Source organism: Coenobita brevimanus, chromosome 24 (genome assembly GCF_032717465.1).
Source record: "Coenobita brevimanus isolate Jiangsu-jjx chromosome 24, ASM3271746v2, whole genome shotgun sequence".
Taxonomy (NCBI): Eukaryota; Metazoa; Arthropoda; class Malacostraca; order Decapoda; family Coenobitidae; genus Coenobita; species Coenobita brevimanus.
This window is the reverse complement of record NC_136977.1, coordinates 17019297-17033466: the sequence shown is the minus strand read 5'-3', so window position 1 is coordinate 17033466 and position 14170 is coordinate 17019297. Positions and strand designations below refer to the sequence as shown.

The window sequence follows — 14170 nt, the reverse complement described above, 5'->3', positions numbered from 1 at the left end:
CAGAGGCTCCAATATATATATATATATATATATATATATATATATATATATATATATTGGAGCCTCTGTGGTACAGTGGTAAAGTGTGCGTATATATACATATATATATAATGGAGCCTCTGTGGTACAGTGGTAAAGTGTGCGTTTTCGTACACTGAAGAACGAGGGTTCGCGCCCCGCCAGGGTAATAAACTTTGGGAGAGTTCTTCTGGCCACGTACTGCATTGGCGGACACAAGGGGTGCTGTAATTGAACTAGTGTCGCATAATATAAAGTATGCCTGCACCCAGTCGGCTTGCGCGGGCCGATTACACTTTATATATATATATACTCGTATATCATATATAATACGTATACAGTATATAATATAAAAGTATGGGAAAGTTTGCTCAGGCCCGAGTGCTGACTCTCGACAACTGTGCTATAACATACAGTAACATATAGGCTACTGCAAAACTTACTTCTTAAGGAAAAAATCAATGTTGACGTAGTTCGAGTACTTTGGCGAGTCAGGAGGATGATCAGGGGCCGGTGACCCTCCTGATGGCGTGGCCCCCGAGGACGCCCCGCCCCCGGACTTGCTGACGCCGCCTTCGCTGGAGGCCCCAGAGGCAGCGGACTTCAGCGTGTCCGTGCCGTTGTACTCGGAGCTCTTGTCAGACAGAATGACGTACTCGCCGGTGTCGTCATCTTCGTCAGGTGCCACAGTGTCGTAGAGCGGCTCGTCGTCAGTCAGGTTCTCCAGCGAGGCTCCTGAAGCAGAGCCACCTCCCACTTCGTCTTCGTCCTCACCACATCTTGAGGAGGACAATGAGGAAGTCTTTCTAAGTCCAAGACGTCGAGAAGGAGCAGTGCCGCTACCGCCAGAGGAGGACGCGCTGGAAGAGGACTTGGACACACTCTTTTTGCCCAAGCTACCCGTCGAGGATGAGGCGCTCGAGGGGGACTTTTGAAGCTCCTTGGAATTTGAAGGAGACTTCTGAAGTTCTCTTCCGCCCTGAGGAGATTTGTTCATCTCCCGTGTGGCGGGCCGACCGTCGCTTGAGGCTGACAGTGTCTTCTGCAACGGAGCTTTGCTTGGGGTCACTCCTGGCGAGTCCCTGACCGGGGACGGGTGACGTGGGCGCTGTGGTGACCTAGGAATGGCCTGGGGAGGGCGAGAGGTCCCTGGCGAGGACGGTGTTGCCACAGGAGACTTTGCTTCACCCTCACCTTCAGCACCTGTGGATCGTCTAAAAGTTTTAGGTGGTGGGGCAGGGGGCACCTTGCGACCCCGAGCATCCTCCCCCTGGCCAGCACCATTGACAGATATCACTGTAACAAACTGGGACTCTTTCCCTTGACTGCCGCTTCCAGTCTGTCCAGAACTACTCCCTGGTACGGAGGTGGACCGATTGTATGCTGGTGGGCGGCCCACAGCACTTGGTTTCCCTCCAGACGCTGTAAAGCGACGGGCAAGGTCTCTGACAGAGCTGCCTCCAGCGGGTGGTGGGGCAGCAAGGGGTGTTATGGGTGCTAGAGGCGTCTCCTCTTCTGGAAGGGACGCAGACCTCATTCCTTCAACTTTAAGAGGATTCTGAGGCTCAGTTTTTGCGTCCTGAACTTCCGAATCTTCGACAGGTGAAGAAATATCCTTGGTCGGTTGATGCTGACGCTGCACCATCATGGTGTTGATGGCCTCAGTGACAGGAGAGTCAACGCCGGTGGTACACACAGGGGCAGCTCCTTCACTGCCTTCACCTTGACCACGTTCCTCTTCTTCTCTTTCCAGATCTTCGCCACCCTCCCTTCTCTGACGCTGGACATCATTTAAGAGACACTCTAAATATTCAACGTAAAACTGCTCTTTTTCCAGTTCTTCCTTCAGTACGGCAACTCGCGAACGATGCTTGGCTAAGTTAGCTCGAACATCTTCCTCCCATGCCGCTGGCAAATCATTTCCAGGGAACCTGGCACGCCAAGCTTTATGGAATTCACTAAAGACACTCATGGCGACGCCTACTTCCACATCCCTTACCAGCGATACTCCAAGGTGAACATCACCGAGTTACAGTGACAAGCACATGAACCACTCACATCCATCAACAAGCATTAACTACGAACCCCCTCACCGCACACTGTCTCAATACGCACTGAAGTAAACAAAGATTCAAGCGAGCTACACACCCACACTGATCCAGAGTATAGGAACAAGCATCAAGCGACACTCTTTTAAAAATATATTTGCTTCTGATAATTCAGTAATTGTATGATTTATGAAAGTGGTAGTTATGCAGTTATCTTGTGAATAGTACGTGGAGAAGTAACTACTTTCCCAGGTTGGCTTTAAAAAAGCGCGCATTTAAAATTGGCTTTATATTATATAAATACAAGGTTCAGCCATACATTATCTGAAACTATGCATTTATCTATACTCCATAGTTATGTGAAAAATACTAATGCTTTCATTTCATCTTGAAAAAAATATTTACAGATGACCAGAAATAATCGTATGAAGCTTTTCATAATCCATCGTGGTAATACTAATTTTCAGTGATACGTCTACTGAGAGTAAGTTAGTGGTTATTAAGCTACAGATTATTAGTCATTTAACTCTCAGTCTATACATTCATTATATGAAAATAAGTGTCTTAGCTCATGATGAGTTTTCATAAAATCTAGCAACTGTGTTGTGAAATTAATATAGCAAGATGGCGTAGGTATTACCTCATATAGTATAAAAAAATTATATTTTAAAGAAGGAACACAATGAATAAATGGTATATTGTAATGAAAAATCTGAACTAATAAACAGGGTAATATCTTAGTATCTGTTTTTAAGAATGACCTAAACTATTCTTCCTCAACCAGAGGGCAGCAGCGGCAGCGGCAACGGGACTCAGTGGACTGTCGACTGACGGCGACGGGCACTTTGGAGCAAGTAGGGATATAGCGGGCTGAGGAAATCTGCAAAAAATGTTTGGAAGAGCTGCTTTCTGTACCCGCAATGCTGTGAGGGCGAGATGTAAGTACCACCTTACTAGACAAGAGTTAAAATGAAAAGGCGACTGGATGATTAAACATGCAGTCGCCACGGCACTGCAAGCAGGGATTTTTCGCGATTACGTCATTGCCAGTCCTTGGAAGCTGCCGGTTAACGTGTTTATCTTATCTTTATTTAGCATTGTACCTTTTGGAAATTTGTTTTATACATAATAAGCAGTGCGATGCTGTAATTTATACTACAGTTGGGTACTTCATTGAAATTTGAGGAAAGCTTCGCCTAAATTATAGTAATATACCCTCCCACGGAATAAGCTAAAGTTAAACTTAGTACGTGACGAAGTGCAGCGGCACAGACTGCAAGTAAATTCCTTCACAGAATACCTGCATCAGTAAATATTTATCAGAAGCCACAACTGGAATTCAAGTACAGTGGTTTTAAGTGTTTTCCTTTTATAACTCACCATTTGCTGACACTTTAGCTATGACACTTCCTTTGTAAAATGACTCCTCCCACCCCTTGAGGGCATCAGGTCTCCCTGGGGGTCATTAATAGGTGATGGAAGTGCCATAGAAGAAAAGTGTTAGCAAATAATATGATGTAAACAGAAAATGTTTCAAACTACTCGAGTTCCAGTTGTGGCTTCTGCCTTATATTATCACAAACCCTAGCCTCTTAGAGGTCATTGGTGGTGCATATTTAGGTTTCATGCATTTCATGGTTGACAGCAAAACCTACCAGTACCCACATTAAACCAATCAGTAATGACAAGATAACCAAACTTCTGTCAATCAGTCTACGGGGTATCTATTGTCAGCTGCCTTAATCCTGTAAGGGTTGACCCTGTCCCCTGCCTTTTCACTGCCCTCCCCCACCTCACCCCACCCATCTCTCATATACTTCTCCACTGCATCCCACCCTCTCATCCTCAGTCTTCCCCCTTCCCTCTACCCCCCTCCAGCCTCACTCATATACAGTCCACTTTAGTCTCTAAATCTTTCTTCCTCTCCACATGGCCAAACCACCTCATTGTATTTCACCTAATGCCTTCAGCACATCTACATCCATACCTCAGTGCTTCTTCACATCCTCATTTGTCAGTCTCTCTCCATGTAACTCCGCTTGCTCCTCTCAAATAACTCATTCCCACTGCTCTCACTCATGACGTGTCTTCCGACAAAACTTGGTACCCTATATAAAGCTGTCTGGTAGGAGGATTTATTGTTGAAAGTGGAAAAAACAAGGCTGAAATATTCTGTTAGCAGATGTTAAAAAGTAATTTTAGTGTGGGAAAGTTGGTTTCATCATTGTTTACTTCATGTATTTGACTTACCCGGTACCATACTTTGTGATGTTTATTGGCTCTGCTTCACAGTCATGGTATTCCACTGCTGCTACCACATCCTGCATATCTTCTTTTTAGGTGCATTTGATCTGGTGAAGAGTTAGTGGCTGCTCAACAGAGTGGGGTGTATCTGTGCACTGAAGGTTCTTCTGGTATAGTTCTCAAGAATTTGTCCAGATGAGTCCTGAATTTCTCTGTTGAGTGCCTGTTAGAATCGCTGATGCTCCTGGAAAGGCTGTTGAAGTGCTGCAGCCCTTTTTTGGCCAGGCTACCGCTGGGGAGTGTCTTGACTATCTCATACGACTGAAATAGTAGAGTTCTCGTCTGCGCATCCATTCGAATCTTGGGTTGAAGTTTGGGATCACTCCACAACCATTATAGGAGGGGTCTGTCACAAGTTTTTCCCATAGTTTCTATACTGTATGTATAATGTACCATTCCCACCGCTTCTGCTGCAAATACACTTCAAGATGTTCCCAGTAGGTTTGACCTTTTGTGTCCCTGATTCTTACCATAAAAGAACATTGTATGGTCTCAGGAGTCTGAATATCTGTTACCCTGTGCGGGGACCAGAGCTGACTACAGTAGTCCACTACTGACTGTACAAGGTGCTCACCATGTCAGTGTCATCAGGCAAGCAGCCTCCCAGGAATGTAAAGTTCTCAGGATCCATCCAGAGATCCTTTTTGCCTACTTTTTAGTTTCTACCATGTGCTGATGGAAGGAGGCATCCTGGTTGAGGTACACCCCGAAGCACTTTACATGTGGCAGGTATACTGAGTCCACTGCTTGCTTTAATTGATTTCAGTTTTGATTTCTTGTGTACTACACCTGGAGATCTCGAACTCTTTATGTGACGTGTCTGACTTCCCATAGGTAGGCACAGTCCTTATCTTTTTGCAGGAGCCCCACCAGCCTGTTCCCACTTGCCTGTTGAGATTCAGGCCATCTGCAAAGGATGCCAGTTAAGAGTAGATCACTTCATTTTCTATGTTTCCCATCATAATAAGGAAGAGTAGGGGCCTAAGGACAGGCCATTGAGGTTTTTTTTTTCATGACCTGCAACTTAGGAAACTTCTTACCCTTCACTGCAGTTAAGTTCATGGTAGTACAGGTACTTTTCTCATTTTATCCCGTACTCAGCTTTATGATGAATCTGTGGTGTTTCCTTTGTTTTTAATGTAACTCTTTCAATTGTTAGTTTCATTTCCATTGGAAATAGCCATTTTTTGAGACATGTCTAGCCCAAATGGGTGGAAAAAAAAAAAAATGTGCTGCCATCATTGGTAGTTGCATTTTGAGTCACCCTGCATTTGAAAGGCAGTCTAGTTTGCTTCAGAAGGCTTGTGTCGTATGCCCCATGTACTGAATAGTCTTTGTGGTTTTTCCCACGTACCGGATGGTATATATCCAATTTGTACAGTGGTTTTTCTTGGAACCTCAGAGTGTTCGTTAAGTCCGATATCCGGTCTAGTGGGGTAAGGTAAGGCAAAGGTTTACCATGTAGATGAAATCTTTATTTGTATACCTAGGCTTTATCCCCTTTAACAGGAGGGTAGCCAAGACTAGACAACACACTCACTAAAGTACTCATCCACACACACACACACACAAGGTACCTCATAAGAGACTAATGTGGAAACCAGAATATATAGGAGGACTAAAGGGGAAACTTCTGGAATGGATGAGAGACTTTTTGTGAGACAGACAAATGAGGACAGTAATAAAGGAAAAGATGTCTGGATGGAGGGAAGTAACAAGTGGAGTCCCTCAAGGCTCAGTGTTGGCGCCAGTAATGTTCCTGATTTACGTAAATGATATGGTAGATGGAGTGAACAGTTATGCAAGTCTGTTTGCTGATGATGTAAAGATCTTGAGGAAGATAGAGGTTGAGGAGGATTGTAAAATACTGCAGGAGGATTTGGATAGGATACACAATTGGAGCCAGACGTGGGAAATGAAATTTAATGTAAAGAAATGTAAAATATTGGAAATGGGTAAAAGTACCAGGAGACCATCACTGAATTATTTTTTGGGTAATGAATTAATCACAAAAAGGAGAGAAGAGAAAGATTTGGGAGTGCTGGTCCAAGATAGTTTGTCACCAGAAAAGCACATTAACAAGATAGTTGGAGAGACTTATAAACTCTTGACTAACATAAGAGTAGCATTTCATTATATGGATGAGGAAATGATGAAAAAATTGATAGTGGCCATGATCCGCCCCAGGTTAGAATATGCAGCGGTAGTGTGGTCCCCACACAAAAAGAAAGATATAAACAAGATTGAGAGAATACAAAGAACAGCAACCAAGATGGTCCCCAGTCTGACAGACCTGTCATACAGAGAGAGGCTGGAAAAACTGGATTTGCCTTCGTTAGAGGAAAGGAGAAAGAGGGGAGACATGATTGCGGTGTTCAGGACCATGGTGGGAGTAGATAAAATTGACAAAGAAGATCTGTTTGTATGGGATAAGAGAGCAACAAGAGGACATGGAATGAAATTGAAAAAGTCAAGCTGCTTGAAGGATATCAAGAAATATAGCTTTCCTTACAGAAGTATAGACTTATGGAATAGCCTGGACAAAGAGATAGTCCAGTCTAGAAACTTAAACGAGTTTAAAGTTAAATTCGACTTATTGAGAAACAGCGACGGAAACCTACGAGCATAGTACATTCCGTGTATATCACAATTAGGTATATTAGGTAAATACTTAAATATTTGGAACGACTTAGACAAAGAGGTGGTGCATGAGAAAAACATTCATGTGTGTAAAGGTAGACTTGATAAATGTGGATATGGAGACAGGACAACACGAGCATTGCTCAATTCCTGTATACTACAAATAGGTAAATACAAATAGGTAAATACACACACACACACACACACACACACACACATTTACTCGTATCTTAGCCTCTAAGGGTAGAAGGGACCCCGTCACACAGCACAAGGGTCAACTGCATAGTGCAATCCAGCATCACCCTCAGCAAGGCCCAACAGCAGGGCTGGTTTACCCCTGCCACATCATTATGGACTCATCCCCTTCCCCGCATCTGACCCGATCAGCTGATCAGACCAAATGAGGGAGAACCTCCTGTCGGGGCCTTGTCACCATTTATGCATCCACAATTTCTCTCCATTCCTATCGTGCAGCCACTCTTCCTTGCACTACAAACATCCCATTTGTATCTAATGCACCCTTCACATTGTCCATACATCCTATTTGTGGTCTTCCTCTCAGCCATACACCTCTCACATCAGATACAGTTATCTTTTTCACCAGTCGCTCTTCATCCATTCTCTCCTTATGCCCAAACCACCGCAACACTCTCTGCTTGACATGTTATAAATGATCAGATGATCTGTAAAATGAAGCTGACATATACATATGAAAACATTAGGGCTCATCCTTGTAGTAAACCTTATCGTTGAGCATGTGTGGCATGTGTTTTTTTATTTTTCCGACCCTGCTCCCTGGAAGGTGATCCAGAGGTTTTGCTACCTACCGGTTTGCTACCTGTCATTGTTCACATTTCATACGTGTTGCAGGCAAGTTTTCATTCCTCAGGGGATTTTGCTTTGCTAGGCATTTTTTTTACCACTCCCTAGTTTTGCTACTCTGGCTTGCAGTTAATTACCAGGCAAATCTATATGCTGTTAGGTATTTCACAAATCATGAGCCCAGGCTATTTATGAAATTGATAGGGCTACTGAACAGTAAAAGTCGTGTTCATAAATAAAGTGAATGAGAAATAAAGGGTTTATACCGTAAAATAACATATAAGTACGGTGTACTGAAGTTATTGTGCATCATTGCCTCAGCCAACGAAGTTAGAGTGGGTTATGTACCACCTATGTTTGTCTGTATGCTCACATGATATCTTCAAAAATTCTCTATGAATTTCAATGAAATTTTATGGAAGGGTGGGCCATGGTTCAAGAAACAACTGATTAAGTTTTGGAATAGATCCAGATCCTACATATTCCACACAATATCGCCACGGATCCGAATCCGAATCCTGATCCATTTTAATGGCACTGGCGGGGGTATGCAGTATCTGAGTGCTTTCTAGTCTTTTCATCGTCATTGATTCACATGGGTATTTTACTATGGTTAACACTATATATATATATATATATATATATATATATATATTTTTTTCTCTCTCAGGGAAATCATAGCAGTAAGAGGGTTCAAAATGACTTCCATTGATCATATTTTGGCTTTGTATTTCCCTCAGCTCAATACAATCCATGGCAGGGCTATCAAACATTCAAGATATTTCCTGTCCAGTGACTAGATATTATGTCTATCTATCTATCTATCTATAGCCCAACGCCCTAATCCCGCAAAGGGTGGCCGCAGACAAAACACCTCCAAGTCACTCTGTCACCCACCATTTGACTCCCCTCCCCCCAACTCACCCTCTATCTATCTACAGTATCTATTACCAGACGCCGCAATTCCGTTTGGGGTGGCCAGAAACAAATTGCCTCCACGTCGCCCTGTCCCCCGCCATTTCACTGCCCTGCTCCCAGCTCAAACCCCCCTCTCTCATACACCTCTCCCCCCCATCCCTCCATCTCATCCACAGCCTCCTCCTCCCTCTCCCCCCCTCCACCTCACTCACATACACTCTCTTCATCAGTCTTTCACCCTCAATCCTCTCCACATGGCCAAGCCACCTCAGTGTGTTCCTCCTAACACTTCCAATCACATCCACATCCACACTACAATGCTCTTTTATATCCTCATTTGTCAGCCTGTCTCTCCATGTGACTCCACAGGCTCCTTTTAAATAACTCATTTCCACTGCTCTCACTCTTGCCTTGTGTCCTTCCAACAACGTGCAAGCTTCACTTCCATACGTTAGAGTTGGTATCACAATACTGTCATGTAGTAACTTTTCACTTCCATGCTCACTTCCCTGTTTCTTATCACTGCTTTCAAAGAACCAGCAACCTTTCTTCCCTGCTGTACCCTTTCAAGCACTTCACCCTCCAAACCTCCATCCATACTCATCACACTACCCAAGTACTTAAACGTACTCACATTTTCCAATTCCTTACCATGCAACCTCGCTCTACATTCACAAACTTCACCTCTCTCAAAGACCATCACTTTACTCTTCCCTACATTCACCTTTAGATTCTGTTTCTTACACACTCTCCCAAACTCATCCACCAAGCCTTGCAGCTTCCCTTCACCTTCACTCAACAACACAGTATCATCTCCAAACAACAGTACAGGGAGTTTCCAAACACTGCCCTCTTTCACCAGGGCCACTCCAACGTCCACTACCCTACCTTGTACCTCTTTTATTACCCAATCCTTGTACAGATTGAACAACCATGGAGACATGACACATCTCTGTTTCAACCCAACCTTCAAAGAGAAAAATTCACTCTGTTCACCATCCACATGCACTGCAGCCTTAGCACCATCATACATACTCTTCACAGCATTCAACAACTTCCCATCTACTCCATATATTCTTAATACTTCCCACAATCCTAGTCTATCGACCCTGACATATGCTTTCTCCAAATCCCTGAAAGCCGCATACAACTTCTTTCCCTTCTCTAGAAACTTTTCCACTAAAGATCTAAGAATGAATATCTGATCTACACAACCTCTTCCCTTCCTAAAGCCACCCCATTCTTCTCCAACTAATTCCTCTGTTCTTTCTCTAACTCTGTCAATAAGTATACTACGATACACTTTTCCTGTTATACTAAGAAGACAAATGCTCCTATGATTACCACACACTTTTTTTTCCCCTTTTCCTTTGTACAAGGGAATAATTATACCTGACTTCCAATCCTCCGGGACTCTGCCTTCCTCCCAGGCCAATCTGCACATCTTCCACATCCATTCTACTACTATCTCTCCCCCATGCTTCAGCATTTCACCACACACTCCATCAATTCCTAGGGTATTCCCCAATTTAACTTTCTTCATTGCATCCACAATTTCTATCCTACTGATTTTTTCCTGTCTTCTCACCTCCCTCCTTCTCCCAGCCATTCCCCAGCCAATTATACTCGAATTACTTCCATCCTCCATGTTCAACAATTCCTTAAAGTGTTCTCTCCATCTGCTCACTTTCTCTCCCTTCACTAGTAATCTACCATTTTTATCTTTCACTCCCCTGCTAACTTCACTTCCACCTTGTCTTACTCTCTTCATCTCTTTCCAGAACATTATGTCATGGTAGTGAAATGATGCAGTTATTCAGACTTTGCCTTTATATTCAATCCAAAGAGCATCTTGAGATATAGACCAGTAAGAACATGATCCTGCATGTGTATGCCAACAGCCATTGCTTCTTTTCAAAGGAGTGCTACTAAGATAAGCAGATATCAACCCTCCCGTTTTCCATAGGTATGCCTGCTCAGACTCTCAGACTAGCTAATGTTACGGTATATGCAGGAATCCCTGTGAAGTGTAAGCGAGGTAAGAATCTTAAAAGCTAAGATGAAGAAAAAAGGGATCCCATCATTGCTTACCCAGTCATATTTAGTAGAGGAATAAGAAAAGATCTTGTTTAGTCCCCACTCTTCTGTCTGTGCCAGCCTTACTAATGTTTTATACCCCCTCCTTTTTTTTTTTTTTTTTTTTTTTTTTTTCTTTTTTTCCCAACTCTGGGCAAAGCCTTCAGGGCCTATTCTCAAGTCCCAGTAGTCCTCCTACATCTCCACATGTCACCACTTCAACACTAACACCCACCATCCATACTGAATACATGCTAGGGCTGTCTCATACAGGTCTGGTGTATTGGTATTAGCGGGGGTACATTTATGACGTCGGCGGGTCATCTGGTAGATCAGAAGTTTTTTTTTTTTTCTTTTTTTTTTTTTTTTTTAAGAAATTCATATCCTTAAACTGTTCTCTGCCCCGGCTGGGATTCGAACCTGGGTCCATTAGGACTGCAGGCAGCCTCTCTATCGCTTCTGCCACTGCCTCATGCATATCACATCGATTTAAACGTGCTTATAGCCTAATTGGTGCTGTGACCATGTGGTTGGGTAGGGCATTCCACTTGTTAATGGTCCAGATGGAGAACCAGCTGCCCCTCATTGTGGTACTCCAATGGTCAGATTTGGCTAGCTTGAAGGAGTGGCCTCTCAGGTTTGTGGTGCTCAGTGTGAAGAACCTGGAGGCGGGGACATCATCATACCCATGGAGGACCTCAAAAACTTCTACTTCTACCTTATCCTCACACACTTCAGCGTCTGCAGTCCTAGGGCTGTGCATCTCTCTTCGTAACATAACTCTGACAGCTCCAGTACCATTCTAGTTTTGGAGCAGTGTGCTGTTCCCATTCCAATATATTAGCTAATGTCTTTGATGAGGTGCAGGGACCAGCACTGCACCATAGTCCAGAATTGGTCTGACCAGGGTAGTGTACAGTGATCGCAGAATTTCTTGAGGTACTCAAAGTTTCTCTTAATTATGCCGAGTCTGCTGTTGGCCTTTGCTGCTACTGTGGCTGCATGTTGAGAACTTGAAATCTGCTGAGACCAGTAAACCTCGTCTTCATTATAATGATAAGATGTGTCTGGGAAAACCCATTGTTGAGCTGGGGTATCATTAACCAGGGATGTTATAATGTAGAAACTTTAGAGATGTGTTGGAGATCCTTGGGATCCCCACCCGGTGAAGTCCAAAACCCACCCAAATTATCCGAAACAAGTTCCTAGCTTACCTAAACCCCCAGATAGCTTTAAAACAAGCTAAACTAAGCCTAAAGCAGTCTATAACTCACCTAAACCCAAAAATACAATCTGAAAATCATCAAAAATAAGTCTTGAAAAAAATCAGACCTAGTAAACTGTACCCCAGAATGACAAGTGTTCACCCCTCCTGTGACTAAAGCACATTAATCCAAGTCTTAAAAACAGTTTATAAATCAACCTAACACAAATTCAAGTCTGCAATATCAGAATCGGTTAAAAAGGAAACTGTCATCAAAATCGGTTAAAAAGGAAACTGTCATCAAAATCGGTTAAAAAGGAAACTATCAGATAAAAACCCATTGGACAACAAGGGACTGGCCATCAATAGGTGGGGAAGGGTGTTAATTTTTTTACGTCACTATGGCGGTGTATTGTATAGCAGGTATGGGTGTACTCCGAGGTCCTTTTCTACTGGAGACTTGTCCAAGGTGATCCCATTCAGGCTGTAGTCAGACCTCCAGGGTGATTCCATTCAGGCTGTAGTCAGACCTCCAAGATGATTCCATTCAGGCTGTACCAGTAGTCAGACCTCCAAAGTGATTCCATTCAGGCTGTACCAGTAGTCAGACCTCCAAAGTGATTCCATTCAGGCTGAAGTCAGACCTGTTCTGGCTTCCAAAGTGCATTGTCTTTCATTTTGCTGTTCCAGTCCTCTAGCCTGTCCATATCCCTCTGCAGTACATCTACATCTTCTTGGGTCTTTATCATCCTGTAAATCTTTGCATCATTGGCAAATAGGCTAGCCTGTGATTCAAGACTAGAGACCAGGTTGTTGACATTGTCAGTGAAGAGGACAGGGCTGACTACAGATTCTTGTGGTGCTGCTCTGTGCACTGGTAGCCAGTCCAATATTGAGACTGTGGGATCAGCTTGCCAGCCACCTTTTTTGTAGTTCCCCTGATCTCTTGAGAGTCCAGCTTAATGATCAGCCTTTTATGTGGTACCCTATCGAATGCCTTCTCATAGTCCAGGTAGTTTGCATTGACACAATCCTTTTTATCCACTACATCGATGATGTCCTTCAAGTATGTCAACAAGATGGTCACACAGCTCCTGTTACTCCTGAACCAGTGCTGGGCATCGACATGATGTTCTTCCTTTTGAGTTGGCTTACTATCTCATTCCTGATCAAGCTCTCCATCACCGTAGACACAGTGCTGTAATGCAAAGGGTTGCTCTTATATCTTATGGACCAGGGCATTTGTTTTCATTAAATGAAAGGAGTATCTTGCACACACTTTCTTCATGAATTGGCACTGACAGTTTATAATTCTTCACCTTATGGTATATGGGAGATCTTGTGCCACATCTACTCTTACAAATACTCTTTTGAAATCCCCATTCAAAGTTTCAACTGTGTGTCTGTCTTTGTTGGTCATTTTGCCATCTGCTGTCTGTAATCTCGTCACTTTTTCCTTGACATTAGTCTTAGACCTGATGTGGGCCGAGAAGTGCTTTGTGTTTTCCGTGAGTCCAGTGCTACCTTCTTCGCATGGTTGAATTTAGTGGTACGTCTGTGGGGTGTCTTTCATTTCTGCTACATTTGTTCCGTCTCCTCAGTTATTGTCTAGAGTCTGTTGTTCATCCACATAGGCCTGGTGCACTGTTTCCTATTACCATAGATTGGTACACTCTGACTACACTGTTGTAGCTGTGTTTCTAGAAATTTGCCTCATATTTCTTCAGTATCAAACTTTTCAAATAATTTGTCCCAGTGAATCTTTCCAAATAGCTCTTTCATCTGTTCTTTGTCTGCCTTATGGTTACTGTATTTAATCTTTGTGATGTATTCTCACTTGACACTGGCTTGTTCTCCAACTCTCCCCATCGAAGGTGAATAATATCACTGCATGCTTGCTACAACGTAGGGGGGAGACTAGATACTTTACATCTACTACCTCATTCTCTAATTTAGAGAATATTAGGTCTAGCCCGGATGGATTATTTCATTCTCTGAGGTCTGCCCAGTCTTGTACATGCTGTGTGAAGAAGCAATGAGCAACCAAGTCCAGGAAGATTCTTGCTTGACTGTGGTCTTGTGTGCCTTCTTGTACTGTGTTGTCTTCCCAGTTTGTGTCAGTTTGTGTTACTGTAATTAA

General features: G+C 43.3%; 2 protein-coding genes across 2 annotated transcripts in view; one reads left to right on the top strand and one right to left on the bottom strand.

The window, feature by feature from the left end:
• RhoGAP1A (Rho GTPase activating protein at 1A) overlaps positions 1-1994 on the bottom strand; it is a 514749-nt gene extending 512755 nt beyond the window's left edge. Inside the window, exon 1 of the mRNA XM_080267422.1 lies at positions 462-1994. Coding sequence (XP_080123548.1) covers positions 462-1990 — 1529 coding nt within the window. The 5' untranslated portion in view covers positions 1991-1994. The remainder of the gene's footprint in view (positions 1-461) is intronic.
• An 873-nt stretch (positions 1995-2867) lies between these two features.
• The window catches only part of COX7B (Cytochrome c oxidase subunit 7B), a 39830-nt gene continuing 28527 nt past the window's right edge, over positions 2868-14170 (top strand). The window contains exon 1 of the mRNA XM_080267531.1: positions 2868-3004. Within this exon, the coding sequence (XP_080123657.1) occupies positions 2956-3004 (49 nt within the window). The 5' untranslated portion in view covers positions 2868-2955. The remainder of the gene's footprint in view (positions 3005-14170) is intronic.